The following is a 21,063-nucleotide window of genomic DNA, read 5'->3' on the forward strand; positions in this document are numbered from 1 at the left end:
AGTAGGTTCCTTCTTACCTCTTCCCTCCACCCCCCACATGTAAAATCTCAAGTACATTCTGAAAAATGGGAGGATGGAGAGGCATAAGTAGGGGGAAAATGTATAAAAATTAATATTCCATGTGGACCTCATCTACTCCAAACCCTCACAGAGCAGAAGGAAGCTCTGTAACTGCTTAATTGGGAGGGAAAATAGTGGCAATTTGGCAGTGGATCCTTGGACTATGGGGATATCCAATAGACACCTGAGGTGTGTCTTTAGGCCTTGGCTTTGCTGCTGAGTCATTTAAGTTTGCTGACTCCACGTGATTCCCCAGGGAGAGTGAGAGGGATCTGGAAATCTGTTTGCTGCCCTAACGCCAGACGATGAGCAGGACTGGAAGTTATGATTAGGCAGTGCAGCTTGTCCAACTCCCAGCCAGTGAACTGGTGTCTTGACCACATTCATATTTGGGGGGAGAATACAAGCATATGGATTGGACCAAACAGTTGTGAAACTCTCCATATTCTTCGTTATGATGTGGGTCCAATTCCCTGCATAATTCATGACACGGTATGTTCATGGGGGCTTGTTGTGGTGCTGGTATTTGAGGTTTGGGGTGGGACTTTTTTGGCTTTCCTGTTTTTATTGAGGTTAGAAGACTAATCATCTGAACTCTGTCCTTCCCCAAATGTTTCCTTTTCCCACTTACTCAGAATAGTCAGATGAGGTTAATGGAGCAATGTACCCATCAGGCAGTGTGAGTGCCCAAGTTCATGGTCTGCCATGGTCACAGCCTCTGAATTCAATTGTAGTGTTTAGCCCACTGAGCCACTGAGTTTCTCAGGATTCTTGTTTTCAAGATAAGCACATGGTGGGTGGGCCAGCTGCCTCTCTTTGCAATAAAACTACCCCAACCACAAAAATCTGATCCCAAATTAGGTTGCCTCAGCTCCAACCTGAATCCAATCTCAGGATAGTGAGAGCCTGGATTCTTGGCTAGAAGGATCCTTAGGGGAAGATTGAACAAACAGAACCACACACAAATGGAGGCTGTCATTGTGGGGGGGTTTAGGGGGCTGTGAAGGAAAACACAGCTACACCTGTGGCTGCATCTGTAGAGGGATATACTTGGGGAACACTTCCAAGGTCCTGAGGGTCGAAATAAACGTCTGCATGACTCAATCCCTCCTCTCCACAGCAGTGTCGGAGCACATGGGAAGCTTATATACTTTGACATCTGGCAAAATATTCAGGTTTTGCCAGAAGTGCGTGTTCCCGTTGGCAGTGAGTAAAAGATATTTAACATTAGCCCAAGGACGGAGTTTTCATTAGGATTCTGGAGAAAGGTACATTATTTTCTCAGGAGGGATCTCTTTCCTCCAAGCCTGTCTCCTCTTTCTGAGTTGGCGGGACTTTTGCCCTCTTTCCTGTGTGGGCCCACTTGGTGCTATACATTGGTTTGGCTGCGCAAACCAAAGAGGAAGGAGCTCAGAACTTGGATGCAGATTTGTCGATGGAATTTGTAGCTTATGGGTAAGCTTTTCCAGGACATAAACCAGACGACCCAGCGAGACCCCAAAATATGCAAGGAAGAGAGAGGGAGCTGAGAGATATTAACCCAATTCAATTCCAGATTTTTAAGCTTAAGCTATCCACGTCTCATCCCCTTAAAAAGCCAACCCAAGTGATCTTAACCATTGTGAGGAGAGCAGATTTTTTTCTTATGAAATGGTTTTTAAAGAGTGGAAGTTAGGAAGGTGTAGGAGAGTCAAGAAATCAGGAGTTAAATGTTTGCTTTTGACAGATGCCAGCTGAGTGATCATGAATCACTCGATGAACATTTAATAAGCACCTATTATGTCCTAGGCGCAGTACAATGGCTGAATAAAGGATAAATTGGAGATAATCAACAGAGAGATGGCACTAGACTTAAGAAAGATGGAGAAAAACTTCTTGAAGGAGATGGAGTTTTAGCTGAGATGTGAAAGAAGTAAAGAAAGTCCAGAGGCAGAAATGAGGAGGGAAGATATTCTGTGGTGGGGCCAGCCAGAAAAAATACCCAGAAAAATGGAGGGGCTTATTGAAGGAATAACAAAGAAACCAGTATTACTTGATCAAAGTGTGTTTGTGTTTTGTATGTATGTACCATTGGGTGCCATCTTGTTTTCATTTAGGATCATAGATTTCTAACTCAAAGGGAACCTAGAGGTCATGACATTTGACCTCTTCATTTCATATATGAGAAACCTTTACTAAGGGTACCGAGGCTCAAGAAATTTCCATGACTTATCCAAAAAAGATGTGGGTTTCTTGGTTGTGGGCCCTCAGAGCATTTCTCTAGACCCCATTCATTGCCTCTCTCTCACAAGTGTTCTATTATCTAAACCTGCCTGTCCTATAACTCTGTATCATCAGCTTCAAGGACCTGGAGAAGGAGTTGACATAAAACATCAATCTAGATTCTGCTGGGATTTTTAAAAAATCCTCCTTAGTATTTGAATGATGAGATAAAGTGACAGAGAAGCTGGATATCATGTGTTTGTGTGTTTGTGTGTGTATGTGTGTGCATTGTATGAAATGCTGATTTACTTTTTCTCAAAGAAACATGCCAAGAAAGACTCAGAGGAAACATTGGCAGCCCATCCAAAAAGAGATTATGAGTGGACATACCCAAGTCATTCATCCTTGGTCCATGACACTCACAATCTCTCCCTCCCATTGCCCGTCCTTTCCTCAAATCAAGTTGGCAGAAGCAAAAGTACTCAGAGTGAGAAAATGAAAACCATAACAGCAACAAAAAATGCCTCCGATCATGAGTCCCAGGCTGGGCCGAGCTCCTGCGCCAAGCAAGAACTGCCTGTGTCTGCTTTGCCCCGGTACACTTTTCTTCATCATGATTATTATTGTCAATGCTTTTGGTGGCCTTTCAGGGATAAAGGCTCCCATTTCCCAGGGATGAGACACAAAAGTTCTTTTCAATCTCAAAGTATCCCAAACACAAACAAAAACACACACACACACACACACACGGCATGGATAAGACAAATATTTAGCCTCAGGTGGCTGAGTGTCCACTTACTGTTGGCTGCATAACGTAGGGTGGGTGAGGCATCCATGAAGTGCTCTGACCTATGTAGCAAATGGCATTTGTTAGGACAAGAAAACCACAGGGAGAACTTGGTGATTTGGATGCATAGCTATTGGCTATACGATACTGGTCTTAGATAAATATCATAAAGCAGTTGGGAAGAGATGGTATAGATTACAGGGCAAGTTTATGGTTATAGATGTTGATTTGATGATGGAATTATAAACCTAGAATCAGAAGGACCCTTAAGGGCCATATGGCCCCTCACTTTATAGAAACTGAATTACTGAAAGTTTTAAATGATACCTTGCGGTGGAGGAGGCGCCTATTTCCCATAAATCTGCACGAATGTGGTTTGGCTGTAGGAATGGTGACATATGTACTCTGGCCCCTTGCTCAATACCTTAAGTGACCAGGGCTGACTGGTTGGTCCCTTGTTCTCCTTGGAGAGAGTGGTGGTGGATGAAGGGCTATACCAACATGGAATGGCAACCAGGTCAGGAAGCTACTATGAAGTGAAACACAAAGTTCAGAGGGGTAGAGTTTTTCATTCTTTTTTCGAATTGCCTCATTTTGGGGACAGAGGCAATACCGATTTCTCATTAACTTTCTGGCAGGATGGGAAGAGTTAAGTCTGCCAGGATAAATAATGTTGCACACTCATAATCCCTTAGCTCTATAAAGAAGGGAGAGATGTGCATTTTCTCTGCTTTGGATCTATCATTCTAGATTCTAATAGAAATCTTCAGTTTTTTTGTTTTTCTTTTTGGCTTTTTTTTTTGCCTCCTTAGCACTTGATTGATGTTATGAATCACACAGAAACTGACGAGATAGTCTTTAGGGATCAGCTCACTTTATAAGGAGTGACAAAGTCTTGGTCGTGATCTTCGTTTAGGCAAAATATTCAGTCCTCTCTTATGATAATGAAAATGGAAAGCACCAACAACATCAACAGAAAATCAGCCATGAATTCCTTTTTTTTTTTCAGGCCCCTGAGGGAGGGCCAATGAAATGAGAGTCAATTTACTGGGGGCAAATAGTGATGCAGAAAAGCATAGAAGACATTTTGACATTGAAATCCTGCTTGATTGACGGTCGATGTACTTTAGCCATAGAAAAATCATCAGCAGAAATATTTGGTGATAAATTATGCATTGTTGCTTTTGGAAGCTTATGGAAGCTGGGGATGTGACCTGTTCTCTACAGCCATTTTTTCTCAAAGTCTCAGAATACCCCATCCTGGGGTACATCATGGATGATTCTGGTCACGGTTAGAACAAAACTACTACACTATACACTTCCCATTTCACAAAGAACAAACTTACATGATACCTGTACATATTTTCTTTGGTCCCAAGGAAAGGCAATTAGAAGCACAGTCACCCCATGGTCATGCAATGCTGATGAAAGGCTCCCCCTTTCACTCACAAAAACTTTATGGAGAATATAAATCAGTGGTCCTCAAACTTTTTAAATAGGGGGCCAGTTCACTGTCCCTCAGACTGATGGAGGGCAGGACTATAGTAAAAACAAAAACTCTCACTCTGTCTCCGCCCCTCAGCCCATTTGCCATAACCCGGCGGGCCACATTTGGCCTGTGGGCCGTAGTTTGAGAACCCCTGATATTAACTCTGTAAATAATGAACAAGATTTAGTCTAGAAGGTGGTTGTGGGGAATTAGTCAAAGGAGAAAAAATAGTTGTGTATTTGATGGCCAAACAATTTTGACAAGCAGGAATGTGATGGAGGAAAGTCATAATGGAGAATAACTTGATCAAATTAAGGAGCAATCTGCAATATCATGGGGACAAATCAAAGAGGGTGCAGGCTGAACACCTTTCTCTGTCTGCAGAAAATGCAGGCAGTATAAAATTATGCAGACATCCATCCTAAAATTTATATGGATGTTCTTAGAAAGATAGGGAGGGCTGTTTAGAAAATAAGCATAAATTAGGAGGGCAAGAAAAGCACAAATAAGTCTAGGATTATAGGAGAATAAGATAAGAAGAAGGGTTATTAGTATAAGAAAGAACTCTTCTCTTGTAATTCATTCTACTTCTGTATTAAACAGTAGACCACTTGGTCCAATGCGTCCATTGAGATACTGAGATGTTCTCACCTTTTCATGTGTAGAATTTCTGTGGTCTTGGATGACTATTTTAGAATAGTGTAAATTAGATCAGAATTTGGCAATGACTTTCTACCAATTGCATACTGAAAAATGGATTAGCAGCCATTCCATATTTAATACCAGCACAACCATAACAGAGAGGTTGAGATGATGTCATAGTTTGAAAGAAAAAGTACTAGAAATAATACTTTCATGTCTCATTCTACCTACCCCTTATAAATGGTAACATGTAAACCTCTAAAAGATTTAAGAGTATTAGAAAGTTCGTTAAAATTGTACGTCTTTCAATGTTCTGACCGTGAAGACAACAATGAACATGAAGTCAAAAAGCATGTATCACTTAACAATCTCAGACATTCATGTCCCTTCCCTCAACCTTGTTATAAAATGTCTGTCCTGTCATCCATGACAACCAATTCTTTTTGGCAGCGAGGAAGTTGGAAATCTATCATTGGGTCACATTTGGTGATGTTTTGGGCCCTGTGCTTTAGAAGTCAAGTTCAGTTTCATGTTTTATCCCATACCAGATATCATTACCTATGATCGCATCTACAAATTGGCTCTTCTCCATCTGCTTCCGCTCCCAAGGTAATATAAATATACATTTAAAATGGTATTTTTAAACAATGATAATTGGGTTTTTTGTCAATAGATTGTGGACAAAATATGCTTTTATGCTTGGGAAGCATCATTATGATGATACATCCCAGGAAAAGCACAGCTAGAAAAAAATAAATAAAAGGAATCATAAAGTAATATCAAAACTCAAAATAGAATCTCAAACAGAAGAATCCTTAGAGGGAATCAACTGGAACATAAGCAAAAACAGGAAGACTTTGAGAATTCAATTAAAATGAAAGAGAATTAAAGAGAGAATTAAAATTAAAAAGATGGTAATTATACTTGAAGTCCTTGCCCAAAGAGGAATTTATGGCTGCTGGTAGTTAAGGACTGCCATATGTGGGAGATAAGGTATGACTGAAGTGTACAAGGACACTTGAATTTTTTGTTTCCTTATTATATTCATCCTGTCTTTGTCCATTTGGAAACCTCTCCTTCTTATCAAGTGAGACCCCCCTGGAGATGCAAGTGAGGCTGACATACCTGATATGTGGACACAGGGGAAGCAGCAATGAATGGCGTGATAGATGTCTGGGGAATCATGCGGTTTGTTGCAATACTGTACGGTGAAGAATAAAATCTGCAAACAGAAAGAACAAAGATCCATGAAGCACCTGCACTGCTGTTCCCCATCACCTACCCTGCCCTCCTATTGGGAAGCCTCAGGCAACAGGGGTGGGAATGAGAGAGGAGTTGAGCCATTTGCTGCAAGAAGGGACTCTGGGTCTTTTTGAAACCTTGATCCTCAAAAATCTCACCACAATCAGAGAATAAAATAGTCTTTAACCATTTTTTAAAGCCAAGAGACTCTGGGAATTGATTTTTAAGCAAAATCCACAACTACAACAGGTTCCCAAAAGCAAGAGAAAGTGGCTCCAAGAAGATGCCCCTCCTAGCCCATTACCTCTGATCTCAATACCATGAAGTTAACCCAAGCCCAGCCTGACACTACTTCTTTCGGTCTCCTCTCCCCTCAGTCAGAGTACCCCACTCCTACCAATGCCTGCTTTTATAGGGGGCTGAACCTGAACTCTGGGTCACTCTATTCTGTTTCTGCTGCTCTGCCTAGTTTTAACTCCAGTCTCTCTCCATTAGACTGTAAACTCTTTGAGAGCAGGGACTCTTTCTCTCTATAGTTTAGTCCTCTGCCTGACACACAGTAGGCATTTAATAAAGAATGATTGGCTTAGATTGGTTTATACACCAGTGATCCTGGGTTCTCACACCCAGGAAAATTGAAAAAGAGATTTAAAAAAAAGTCAACTCTTACTATATTAAATCAAATGGACAACACATGAAACACTTTGTAAATCTTAAGTTGCCATGTAAATGTAAGCCTCTAATAGCTTTGATCATGATGATTTGAGTTCAGAGAGGAGAGTAGTATATTAATGCAAACTTGAGACTCTTCTATACTCTGGGTATCCCTCCCCTTGCCCCTGCAGTCTCCAGTATCCTTAATGTAGTCAGGCTCTGACATCCAGACCTCCCCTGAACCTTTTTCTGGGACTCTTCTCCATCTGGTTTTCCCAACAATGGGACTCCAGTGTGGTAAGTCGCCACCTTTCCAGTCTTATTATTTTATGATTCCCCTTCCACATGTTCAGTCAAAACAGACATGTATTATACTGTCTCCCACCTTATTTTCGTTCCCACTGTTCTCTATGGAATAATTTCCTCCATCTTTTCCTTCCTGATGACCATCATGGAGATCTTATCTCCCTCCAACTAGAACCTTGAGCTCTGCCGCTGGGTCCCCAGCTATGATGTTGCGTCTCTTGTAGTAACATTCTTACTCTGCATGTGTGTGTGTGTGTGTGTGTGTGTGTGTGTGTGTGTGTGCCAAAAAGGCTTGTGTGTCTACCTTTAGTCTTCTAATACCTCAAATGCCTTATTTTCCCCATTCCAATAGAAGCCTTGAGGGCAGGGACTAGTTTGCTTAGCATAGTACCTGGCACATAAAAAGCTTTACCAATGTTCCCATTCTCTATCTCCTCCCTGCCCTTCTCTGGTTCTGTTTCTATCTCTACTTCTGTCTCTCAAATTCTTATCCAAACTTCAAAGCTTCCATAAAACCTCATCTCTTCTGTGAAACTTCTGCCCTCCTCTGGGCAGCAACAGCAGCCTTTTTTTCCCAGAATTCTCATAGCGCTTTGCTTTGTAATAATAACAACAAATATTGGCTATGATTTATATGATGTTTACTCTGTGCCAGTCACTGTGCTAATCACTGTATAAATATGATCTCATTTGATCTTCACAGTAGCTCTGAGAGGCGATGTAATTCTTTTTTTTTTCTTCTTAAAATTTTTATTTTAAACTTAGTTAATTCCCTTTGATTATTGTTGGCCATTTGCTTTACAACTAATATACTCCTAGTCCTTACTCCCATATTAAATGGCAATCTCCACTAGGATAGGGACAATATTTTAGTTTACACTTTCTAATCCTCTTCTCTTTCCCCATCCAGAGTCTAGCACAGACCTCTATCCACAGCAAACATTCAGTGCTCATTGCCTACATTTTCAGAGGACCAAAATGACACCATGATGTTTGGGGCAAGGTCCAATGTGTCCCACTGTGGCTGATCACTCTCCCACAGATCAGCACGAACAGTCCACATGGACTTTGGAAGAAAAGGTGTCTCTGAGTTTGTATGTCTCATGACTCTTTTGAGCTACTGCAATTTTGCTTTGCTCATAGAGCAGAGTGCCTTTTTAAATTCTGGCACATCATGTGGGACAACGAATGCCGAATGAACATAGTTCTGTTTTGTAAAGAAAAGCATCGTTGATATTCTGGATAGTTCCCATAGATAGAATATCTAAGATTAAATCCCTCCTTTCACATTCTCATGTGAACATGGGTAAATCACCTAAATGAATGTGACCCTCAATCTCCTCAAGTGCAGAATGGGAATAATAATAATAAAATAATAATAATAATAATAATAATAGTAATAATAATAATATCTTCCCCACAAGACTGTTATAAGACACAGATGAGATGGTAGTATTAAGCTTTGCAAACTTTAAATGTTATAAAAAATATCAGATTGGAAGTCCAGAGACAGTACAGCCTAGTAGATAAAGACCTAGCCTCAGTAATAAACATCCTCATTTCAAGTTATTCCTAGAATTGTATTTTTCTGGCCAAGTCACTTAACTTCCCAATATTCCTGGCAGCTGTCAAACAATATACTTTTCAGAAATGGTACCGATCTCTCATGACAGAGACAATTCCCTCACTTGAGAGTACCCTATATAAACCAAATCACAAGGCCAGTCCTTATTCCTCTCATAAATACAGTTATACTTACAAATCTCTTATGTCACTGAAAAGCTGAGCTTCTGAGTCTAGAAAAGACTTTGAATTTATTAAGGAAGAGTGTGGAGAGGGAGGGGCCAAAGGGAGAGTCAGATCAAGCCTTAATAAGGAGCAGAGATGTTGATGCTTCTGAGTAGCTGGTGGAGAGGGTCCCCTCCATCCCACATCAATCAATAGCCCTGGGAAAAGGAAATTAGCAATAGTGAGAGCAAACAGCCACTCGGCAAGGGCTTTCTGCCTTTGTTTTCCCTTAGTGAGTGGTCTGAGCCTTTAGGAAGCTCTCAGACCGGTGGAATTTAAAATCAGCCTCCTTCTTTAAAGCCTCATGTTTCAGTGAGAGCTCAAAGTAGGTCAGTCAAAACAACCTGCGGGCTGGAAAAGAAGGGGCTTTCATTGAGGAAGAGGATAAAGAAGGAGAACAGGGATCTTGGGAAAAGGAGATAGAATCATTCCCTAAAGGCAGAGGCTCTCTTTTCCCTACTCCACACTCATAGAGATGAGAGAGGGGAAGGAGCACAATGAGACACACTGCAGAGGGAAGCAAATGCCATAGAATCAGGGGGTTATTGCTGAAAGTGACTTTAGAGGTCATTCTATCTGACCCTCTCATTTGACAGATGAAGAAACTGAGGCACTCAGGCTGAGACCAAACAGGTAGTAAGTATCTGCTCAGGATCCAAGTTCATGTCTATCAGAGCATCTACTGCACTATCTAGTTGTCTACAGGTAGCTCCCATAGCACAATTCTAGGCACAAAGGAGCTCACGTACGCTTATAGAGTAACATAAAAATTTCAGGATCACAGATGAGGGCTGACAGGAATGCAAACAGTCAGCTAGTCTAAATGCCTCATTTTGTGGCTCCATCTCACTTTGCCTTCCACCACGGGACATCCCATGGCTTGTTAGGGATTTGTTCCTGGCATGTCATGTGATATAATGGTTCAGTACAATCCTTTGTGCTTCAGGAAAAAAAAAAAAAAAAAAAAAAAAAAAAAGCTTGAATTTATAACATCCTCCTTTGGTAACGATTTGACAAATTACTTAGGAGGTAAGGAATATAGAAATGCTCTTTGTTTCATGGCAGGTGAGTCATTTCCTGGGATGACCTTGTCCATACGCCAAACACTTCGCACTTGTCTCAAGCTGGGCCCAGAGGCTTTTGTCTGGGTCAAATGCCCCGTTGCTCCTGAGATAAGGTCATTCACTGCTAAACCAATCACTAATCATAATTCACCTTGGATGGTCTATTTTGTAAAGTGCGCCAATCGGTGTCTCATAAATGAAAGCCGTCAGAAATAGATTGACAGGCAGAGTTTACAGGAAACTCTATGGGGAAACTCGATAACAGAAACATAAATAAAGCATAGCAGTAAACTGATACTAGGAAAGGGAACCCTGGAGAGAAACGTTAATGCATTTTTGTTCTCTGCGCTCTAATCCTATCCATCAGACATGTAATGGCATTCCACACTCTCTGGCAAGTTCAAACACTGCCACTCGAGCTAAAAGAGTCATTTAGATGGGAAAACGTACTGGGGTGAAGCAACTGACTATCTTGATCCCCTAATTCTGGGTCTTGGAAATAAGCCCTTCCTAAGTCCAAACATACACTAGCCAAATTTTCAGGAAATGCTTGCTTAAGCCAAAGCATGAAGGACAGCTATTTCATCAGCAGCTTAGTAGGCAAGTTATCTGAAGAAAATAAACAGCGCCAGACTTCTGCGAGACTGTGGAAAAATAGGTTCCTCAATCTCTCTCGTTTGCCCCTGCGCCGGCACCATTTATCCGTCATGGTTTTGAAAGCACTTTCACACAGGTATCAAATGAAAAATTATCCACAAACACAGATAAATCTCTGAAAGCACATGGTTCCTTGCTTCATGAGATGGGATAGAGAGAAGATTGACAGAACTCTTTACTCAAACAACCAAGTCTGTGTAAGCGGGAAGGCAGGATACGATCTTTTTTTTGGACGGAGAAATACTCAATGTGCCTCACGGCTACTATTACTGGGAGCTGAGGCTGAGTCCTGCCTTGCACTCCATTTCTCCAGGGAGAGATTTTTCTCCTGTGACATATACAAAGGCACAAAATTGTTAAGATTTTTGTGGGCTTCCTGGTTTAGTAACTCCTCACCAATGGAGATTGCAACCCATGTCACTAGGAACATTAAGGTGAAAAATCATCAGTGGCAAGGAACCATCAAAGAGACCACCTAATATGTCATCCTCATTTTACAGGTAACAAAACTGAGCAAGGTTAAGTGACTTGTCCAATGTCTTCAGAATTAGAACTCAGTACCTCTGAGTGCAGAGCTAATGATCTTTCTTTTGCACTAAGTCCTAAATGATTGCTTGGGGTTAAAGAGACTAAATGATCTGGCCAAGGTCAGAGAACCAAATCTTTCACAGGTTTTGAAAAAGGAATTCTTGACTCTGAAACCAGCTCTCTATCTTTACGTCATGCTGCTTCTAGATAGATAGCTAGCTAGCTAGATAGATAGCTCTATGTAAAGTCAACATTTATATATCACTTTGCATATGTCATCTTCATAACAACTCAAAGTGCAGTGCTATTATTATTCCCATTTTACAGATAAAAAAATTTGAACAAATCATTCATATTAGTTGCCCAGAGTCACACAGGGAGGAAGTGTCTAATGCAGAATATGTATTCGAGTCTTCCCTCAACAAATCTAGTGCTTAATTCAATATACTACCCACCTACAAACTTCCCTTCCCATTTAGCGACCCATCCATCTATTATAGAACACTTAATGATAACACATTGAAGACAAAACTAAATCATAGAGTGCAGAGGAATATAAAGACTTCTGAATGTGAAGGAAATGCAAAAAAGTGCCTTGATTCCCTGGCATTTAGGAAGAATGCCCTCCAGAAATCCACAGACTCCAAGCTGAAATCCCTAATAGAACATTATTTTGTGGACAAAAATGTTATCTTTGGGGGATTTGGCAGTCGGGAGCAATATGGTAAAATTTTATTTCACTGACAATAAAAATAACATGAATATGTCAATAACCCCAGGGTAGAATGTCTCCTTTACCACACCAAATCCTTTTTACACAAGGAAATAAACATCCTGAGTTCCTGTCTCATGTCCACAGGCGATATTGTAAAAGTCAGCATCATGAATACTAACCTCAGGGTAACACAACAGCCCGGTATTAATGAGGCATCCATCATTTTTACTGTAATTCCAAAGTAGACTTAATATACGATTTAGTCCTAGTGTTAGAAGATAAAGTCTTCTCTGTAGCCTAATATCAAATGCCTATATAAAGCACCTCGCAAGGTAATGACATAGTACACAGGGAAACTGCTCAGTCTTGGGCTCTCGCTCAAGAATAAACACATTGTAAATAACTCCCATGGTGCAAGGATCCTCTCTGAGCCACGTCTCGCAGATTTCATTTTTGTAAAGACTCTCACCTGCATCTCTTTTCTCCTATGATGTTGCCATCACCTGGTTTAGGCCCCCACTACCTCACACTGGGTCTACTGTAACAGCCTCTTGGTGAGTCTGTGTCTCTTTTATAAGAGATCAACTATCACCTCCAGCACTGAATCCTCTGCTAAGTGTTCAAAGCCCTTCTCTTCTTTCCCCTCCCCTGCTCCCCAACACCTTTAAAGTTTTCTTAAATGTTGCTTATCCCTACCTCCTACTTCACAATTCAACATCACAGGCCTCCTTGCTGTTTGTGAGACACTTTATCTACTGGTTTTGAGTATTTTTTACTGCCTCTTTCTCCTTATCTCCATTTTTTGCTTTCTTTACATCTTCACCAAACATTCCCATTCCTAATGGAAGCCTTTCCCAATCCTTCTTAATCTTAGTACACTTAAATCAGTAGATGGCTGGGCTTGGAGTCAGAAAAATCTTGGATCAAGTTGGGACTCAAATACTTAAAGATAGTATAAGGTTGGATGAGTCACCTGACTCAGTTTCCTCAAATAAATGGGGATAATAATAGCACCTATCTGCCAGGATTGTTGTGAAGATAGATCAATGAGCTATATTTATTAAGTACTTAGCACAATGTTTGGCATATGGTAGGAGCTTAATAAATGCTAGTCAATTGACAGTAATCCTATTGACTAACTCCAATTGAGACTAATATCAATTATATATATATATATAATTATATACATATATAATTATAATTATTTATGTCTAACTATATTTAACTTCTACTATCTGTGAACCTTGTGCTCTAGCCAAACTTCTATATTTATTATAGTAATTATACAATGTGCATTCTGATTTTCATATTTCTCCATATATTATTCTTCATTGCTTGAAGTATTAACTCCTTTTCTTCTTCTCTACCCTCTTTCAAACTTCCAAAGTCACTTCAGCTATAATTTAACCTACTTCTCTAAATTAATTCCTATAGCAAAACTTTCTCCAAGTACTATCTTACGTGATAGTTATTTGGACATTTGTGTCCACAGTTAAGCTGGAAGCTCCTGGAGGAGCTCTCTAATATTTCTCTAGATTTCTAATACTTCTGTATCTCATATTCTAAGGTGTACACTGTACCAAACCAGTGCCTTATACCAAGAAGCTTTAGGTAGGTACCTGATGAAAGAATGAATAAGCACTATAAATTTTCAATCCTATAATCTTAGAATGATAGGGCTGAAAAGGACTTCAAGGATCACCTAACACCAACCCCCTTTTTTATATTAAAAAAAATGGAATCTCATAAAGACTTGTTTAGATCAAAATCCATGTCATGTGACTGTTCTCTCCACCATATGATGGCTGTTTTTCTTAATGGGACTGGTTTTATTTCCCATATACTCTTCTTGGTGTTTCAATATTCATAGTAACTATTTCTTTTTGTCCTCTTAAAATATATCATGTGTTTCTTCTATTTTGGCTTCTGAAAAGTACAGGACTATTATTCAGTAGGATGGAAGAAAAACTAGAGGAGAAAGCTTAATTTATTGACTCTCTCTCTCTCTCGCTCTCTCTCTCTGCATATATATATATATATATATATATATATATATATATATATATCAAACTTGTTTTTCATAGCCCTCTAAATTATAAATAAATCTTTGGTTCTCAGTAAAGTGGCAGAATAAAAAGGAAGCATTCAAAACAACAATAGCTAGGGGAATCTGGGCATTTAATAATGATATTATTAACAAAAAATATTGGCTAACATTGATTTAGTGTTTAAAGTTTGCAAAGTGCTTTAAATATGTTATATGACCTCACCCCCTAACATTTTGGGGAAGTAGGTGTTATTATTAAACCCATTCAATAGATGATGAAATTGTGGCACAGAGAGGTTAAATGTTTACATAGATATTAAGTGTCAAAGGAAAGATATGAATTCAGGTCTCTTTCACTCCAAGTCTAGCATACAAACTAAGAATAATTAAATGAAACTCAATGAGGGTATTAACAACCACTGCCTTTTACTTATATGGAAGATGCCTCTCAATCTAGATATCCCTTTCTCCATATCCTCTATTCCCTTACACATAGCTTCAATTCAGAATGATACTATAAAATTAATGGGCTTCAGTAATAATGGAATCCAGGAATATGGGAGGCACTTTAGAATCTTGGATGCTTTAAGGGAAGAAAGAAAAGAACAAAATAATAGAAAATGTTCTGCCTACGATTTCCTCTTGTTACCCTTGAATGGGCAGAGATAGAAGAGGAAAAAAAAAAGGTTTTTGATATTTTTTTTCATAATGATTTGAGAGCTTTAAAACATCTTAGTAAACATCAATAAAGGTAATTTTAAAATTTAAAATATAGAACTACTTACCCATTCTGTATAGCAGCTGTAGGGTCATAGGTCAATGCCATGCCAGGCTGGATATAGTTGGAAAGAAGAAAAAAAAGATTTAAAAAATCTTATTATCATGTCCAAAACATCACATTACCTTTTTATCCTACTTTCTCCTTTCTGTGATTTAAGATAATTTTCTTTCTATGATTAGTTCTCTGTCATGGCTTTTAGTCAGAATTTTTGCTCCCCACACCCTCACAGTCTCTAATTCTAAAGAGATGATAAGTTTATCTCATCTATATTGACATGGAAAGAGAGAGAAATGTAGCTTCAATGACATCCTTTTCTATTTCTTAAACCAGCCCCTCTCTTTTCTGGTGTCCTTACCACTTCTTGAAGAATTCTAGACCATGTTTTTCACTATGAAAAAAGCAATACTGAATGTGTAGCCAGGAGAAAACTTTTAAAATCTATTTAACATGCATTGAGCCATTTTTTTGGTGGGAAAAAAGTAGTAAGACTTAAAGGGATTGGAGAATCCTAGGCAAAAATCCCATGAAGGAGCTCTTCACAATAATCTATTTCCATCCAATTCTTAGTGACTAGAGGGGAAGGTCTTTGCACTTGATCTAACAACAACAACAATAATAATGATTCCAGGACTTTGGTGTAATCAGGGTGACAAAAACTCAAGTTGTGCTTTTAACATCAGGGCAACTCCACAAAAAGTCACAAGATAGATGTAGGCTTAAGAAAGAAAAGTACTGAATTAATGTTGCACCCCTTGAGAGATATATCCCAGATTAAGAGTTAGTAGGGATATTACAAGATATCTAATCTAACCTCTTCATTTGACAGAAGAGGAAATCAAGACCAGGAGAAGATTAACAATGACTATAGTCATTGATCAAGAGAGACAGAGAGAGAGAGAGCTCATGGGCCATTCAATCCAACTCCACCATTTTTCCGATGACTGAACAGGCACGAATTTAATAAGTGACTATGAGGGTCAAAGGTTTATGGTTTAAAGAGATCATAGAGATTTTAACTCCTTCATTTTGTACATGAAGAAATAGAAGCCTGAACAGGTTAAATAACTCTAAGATTCACCAGTCTTGAGATGTGAAGACCTCGGATTTTACAGATGAAGAAACTGAGACTCAGAGAGCTGAGGTGACTATCTACTGGATTCTTAGGTCAGGCTTTCTTATTTTACAGAAAAGAAAACTGAGTCTTAACTGGGGTCAGACTCAAACAGGGTTACATAGACTGGTTACAAGAGACAAAGCTGGTTATAACTCAAATCTCTTGACTCTGTTCCTAGCTCTCTTTCCATGGTACTAATCTGGCTCCCAATAAGCATCTCCCCCAGGGTAGAGTTGTCTTGGCTGAACTATCCAGCTCCCTGCCAGTGCAGCCCACTTTTATGAATAAAATATGAACATGATAGTTTTTTATGGGTCTAAATTTTAAGTGTGGAATTGGCATGCATGTTATTATTATTGTTTTTTTTTTTAATTTATTCAATTCTTATTTAATTTAAAATTATTTTCTAAGGAAATTGTGTTTTGTTTTGTTCTGTTTTGTTTTTTGGGGGACTTCTGAGATCTACCTTTTTTCTGCAACAAGACAAATGGAAAAATTAAAACCAGGCAAAACAAATAGCCCTGTTGTTTATTTTTCAGCATGGCTAAAGGTAGTCTTCCTGATGGATTTGGTGGGCTCCTCTGAATGTGAGTATTGATAAAATGAAAATTATCTGGCTCCAAAGCAAGTGTCCCAAAATGCAGCTGAGCTCCCAACATCACTCACATGCTGTAAGTGGGACTGTTCTAAATAGGCTTCAGATTTGGGGGTTTCCCTTTAATATCTTTCTTGACTTCACCATATGGTTATCATGGTCACAGATTTATAATTGGAAGGGGCCTTTAAGGTCATTGAATCCAATTCCTTCACTTTACAAATGAGAAACTGAGATTGAAAAGTGTTAAGTGGCAGCTGAATGAATGATTTAATGGAGTAAAGAGAGAATGGACATTGGGAGACCAATTGGGAGCATATACAAAAATGGCAGTTGTTTGAATGAAGAGAAAGTAATGCTATGAAGGTTAAAAAAGGCTAGATTTAAAAATGTACTGTATATTTGGGGTGAGCATTAAAGAACTAAGGATGACCCTGAGCTCGAAAGCCTTGGTACCTGAGAGGAGGATGATGTCTTCCTCAATAATAAGAATGATGGGCACATGGGAAGTTGTAAGAATGCGGTTCCAGCAAAACAAGAGAAGGGAATTGTAAGGGCCCTTATTTTTAACATGCCCTCCTGGCAGTTACAATTACTAGTCTGCCCTAGGCCCAACAGAGTACCTTTGACCTTTGTAGTGTCAACTCTACCCGGCTCGCCTCCTCTGAGGCCTTCAAAGGTCTCTGGCCATGATCTCTTGAATCTATAATTTAATAACCAGTAGCACACTCAAGAACAGTCATGTGTAATCTTAAAAGCCTTTATTATACCTACTCACACAATGCCCTGACTTGCCAGCTCCCTAGTGAACACCTGGTCTGAAGATCCACGTGTTCTCTACCAAACTCCTTACTTCTCAGCTATCCATCAGCTTGGCTTGGCTTGACTACCCCAGGTTAGGGAGCCAGCTTAAAGAGAGCAACTGCTGTCTGCAGTGGGCTTAAAAAGGGCCTGTGAGGTCACAAACACAGCCAACCAACTAGAGAGCTGTCACCCATTATGAAGCTATCTCAATATAGACAGGATCCCACCCACAGGGCAGTCCTATATCCACAGAGATTACTTCTGGGCCACTCAAATCTCCTGTTGCGCTGTGGTGCTGCCCATTTAAAGGGCCCTTAAGGAAGTTTCAGGGAAAATATACCTAGTTCTACTTTGAACTATTTTTATGTTTGAAATATTTATGGAATATCCAATTCAAGATATCCAAAAGGCCATTAGAGAAGCAAGACTATAGGTCAGGAAAATGACACAGGCTGGACATATACACCAGAATCATTTATTTTGAGATGATAATTGAACACACTGGAGCTCGGGAGATAATCAAGGATTTGACATAGAGCAAAAAAGAGAACAGTATCTGGATAGAGTGTTGAGGAATACTCAAAGCTGCCCTAGATGAGGATCCTGCAAAGGAGCCCGTGAAGGAAGGCAGGCAGAGGAGAACTGAATGAGAACAATTTTATGGAAACTAGGAGTGATGAAGATAGTGATTAACAGTGTTGCAAACCTCTGAGAGGTCATGAAAGAGAAGGAATGAGAGAAGCCCATTAGATTTTTTAATTAAGAGATCATTAGTGACTTTAGAGAGAGTAATTTCCGTTTAATAATGAAGTCAGATGCTAAGTTTGAAAAAGCTCCTGTGGTGAGAAGACAGCAATGTATAATAGGAATGTCAGGGCAGGTAGGTGGTATAGGACACAGTGCTGGGTCTGGAGTCAAGAAGAGTTGAGTGAAAATCCAGCTTTAGACATTACCAGCTGAGTGACCCTGGGCAGATCTGTTTGCTTGTTTGCCTCAGCTGAGCTGGAGAAGAAAATGGCAAACCACTCTAGTATCTCTGCCAAGAACAAACTTAGATAGGATCACAAAGTCTTACATGCCTGAATAACAAGAAAAGGATTTTATATCTGCAAGAAGAGGCCAGGTCAGAGAGGATGAAGACAAATTTGTAGTGGGCTCTGTCAGCACAGATCCAAGGGTTTCTCTTGTTCTTGTCAGTAGGAATGACATGGTCAAATAGTGGGAGTAATGTAAGAGTTTAGTAAGGAATGGTGGTTGATCTGGATTTGAGAGTAGAAAATGGCAGATATGCAAAAGTGTTGAAGTAGAGAAGGAAGGAAGAAATGTCCAATCATTGAATGGGTGATAGCTAGTAAAATAACTGATGGAGAGAAGAGAATGGAGATCAAGGTGGGGATGGAAAAATGAGTTTAGGGGTAATAGCACAAAAGGAAAGATGGAATGATAAAAGGTTATCAGGAATTGCAGGTTGAGAGGGAGAAGAGAGAAAAGATAATTGTCCTCCTTTTTATGCTAAGATCTTACAATTTACTCTGCCTTCCTCTAAGAATTGTTACAAGGCTACAAGTCTATATCTTAGTGTGTCATCATAATGTTCTTCCATTCTATGTGATCATGACGATTGCCCTCCCTTCTCCACTTTCACAGCTGACATTTCTACAGCATTCTAATATTGGCAAAACTCTTTATATATGCGATTTCATTTGAGCCTCCCATCCTTGTCAGAGAAATGGCCACCCCCATTTTACAGAAGAGAAAACTAGGACTTGGGGAAGTTAATTAATAAGCTCAAGTGAATAAGAACCAAGTCATAAAGGCAGAAAACTGGATGGCAGATTTAAGGAATAATGAGGACATCGGTTTGGCTGGAATACAGGGTTTGTATCAGAGAATAAAGGGGTGATTAGCTTGGAAAGTTAGACAGGACCACTGTGGAAAGCTCTGAATGTCAGGCTGGGGGTGTAGACTTTAGCTGTTAGATTAGTAGAGAGCTTGAAGACTTCTAAATTGGATTTAAAGTAGTGTTTTAGGAAGGTTAGTTGGCAACAGTGTGTGTGAAGAATTGCAGGATGACATCAGGGAAGGAGAAAAAGCCAGGGAGGAGATAGATGTTAGTGATTTCTGAAATGTCCTGTGGTGTTGAGGGTCTGTACATGGAGAGTAGCAGAGGAAATAGAAACAGAAGAATAAATGTGAGGGAGATCACAAAGGAAAGACATGGAAGGGACGTCGTTTGACTGATATGAAGAGAGAGGGAGAAATGGGAAGTCAAAAGATATCTCAGTTTTTCAGCCAGAATGGTGTTCACAGCTAGAAAGAGAAGTCAGGAGAAGGAGCTGATCTGAGGGAGAGATGATGAGTTTAGATCTCAACATGTTGAGTGTAGGATGTCAAGGGGACATCAGAAAGGAGATGTCTAGCAGTCAGACATGAGAGAACGGAGCTCAGGACTAGAGATTTCAATCTGTGAGTCACTCATGAAAGAGTCGTAGTTAAAATCATAGGAATGAATACAATTTCTGCCTGAGAGAGGCTAGAGAGTAAAAAAAAAATCTAAAAGTTTGAAGTATTGATTTTGAGATCTTTCCATATTTAGGGGTATGAAACAAGAGGAAATGTAAAGTTGAAGAAATGGAAAAGCAGGTTCCAGAGAGAAGGAAGGAGAACTGGGAATCCATAATAGCATTGAGATAGATTAATTTTGAAGTGTTCCATACTCCAAAAGGGACTGGGGGCATGTTTGTATTTACAAAATGGCCTTCTATTTCCTAGCATATGGCGCTCCTTTCTTTCTTTTGTTTGCATGGAAGGCAATCTCAGCTCACCTCCCCTTATGGGATATCCCTACCTTCTACATGATCCCCTCAACTACCAAGGCCTTCCCTCTTATATTACCTCCCCCTTAACTACTTGGTATATATCCAAGGGTATGTCATTTACATTTACTGTATATACATATATATATATATATATATATATATATATATATATCTTTGTCTCCCATGTTCCTAACCTGGTACCAGGCACACAGAATCTTCTTAATACATGGTAATAGTGAAAGGCATTTATAGAAAGCTTTTAAGGTTTGCAAAGTGCTCTACAAACATTATCCCAGAAACCTTGGTATGATTATTATTCCAATTTTACATAAGAAGAAATTGAGATTGACTGAATTGCTCAAAATCATGCAGTGATACATCTATCTAAGGCTAGATTGGAACTCAGGCCTTCCAATCTCTGGACTTCACACTCTTAATCCAGCTACCTAAGAGGATAAGACAGAAAGGGGTGAAGCTGTGGTGACATGGGCAAAATGAAGACAAATTTCACTTTGCTATTTTGTCTAAGGAAACCCTTGCCTCTGGCTTATCTGTGTCAATGTGAAAGTAAAAGAGACTGGTCATGAGTTAAGTGACATGTGTGTCATCAGCTGCGTATTGTCAAAAGGGCTAGAATCTGGAAGCTCTGAGTTCAAATCCAGTCTCAGAAATACCTACTAGCTGTGGGAGCCAGTTTCTCAGCTGTGAAATAGGGATGATAATAGCATTTTTTTCTCTCACTGTTGTTGTGAGGATCATATGAGGTAAT

The 21,063-nt window shown here is 39.5% G+C and overlaps 1 protein-coding gene across 2 annotated transcripts in view; it reads right to left on the reverse strand.

Moving 5' to 3' along the window:
* RBMS3 (RNA binding motif single stranded interacting protein 3) overlaps positions 1-21,063 on the reverse strand; it is a 1,412,069-nt gene that overhangs the window by 131,079 nt on the left and 1,259,927 nt on the right. Inside the window, exons 12-14 of one of the 2 annotated variants that reach the window (XR_012482314.1) lie at positions 14,967-15,013; positions 6,306-6,402; positions 3,062-3,111 (exon numbers count right to left, since the gene is read on the reverse strand). Coding sequence is in view for 1 of the 2 variants with exons in the window: in XM_074267882.1 (XP_074123983.1) it covers positions 3,062-3,111; positions 6,302-6,402; positions 14,967-15,013 (198 nt within the window). In the remaining variant the exon portion in view is untranslated. Of the gene's footprint in view, positions 1-3,061; positions 3,112-6,301; positions 6,403-14,966; positions 15,014-21,063 lie in introns of both variants that reach the window. The other variant, XM_074267882.1, reaches the window with a different exon arrangement.

Source organism: Sminthopsis crassicaudata, chromosome 5, assembly GCF_048593235.1.
Source record: "Sminthopsis crassicaudata isolate SCR6 chromosome 5, ASM4859323v1, whole genome shotgun sequence".
NCBI lineage: Eukaryota > Metazoa > Chordata > Mammalia > Dasyuromorphia > Dasyuridae > Sminthopsis > Sminthopsis crassicaudata.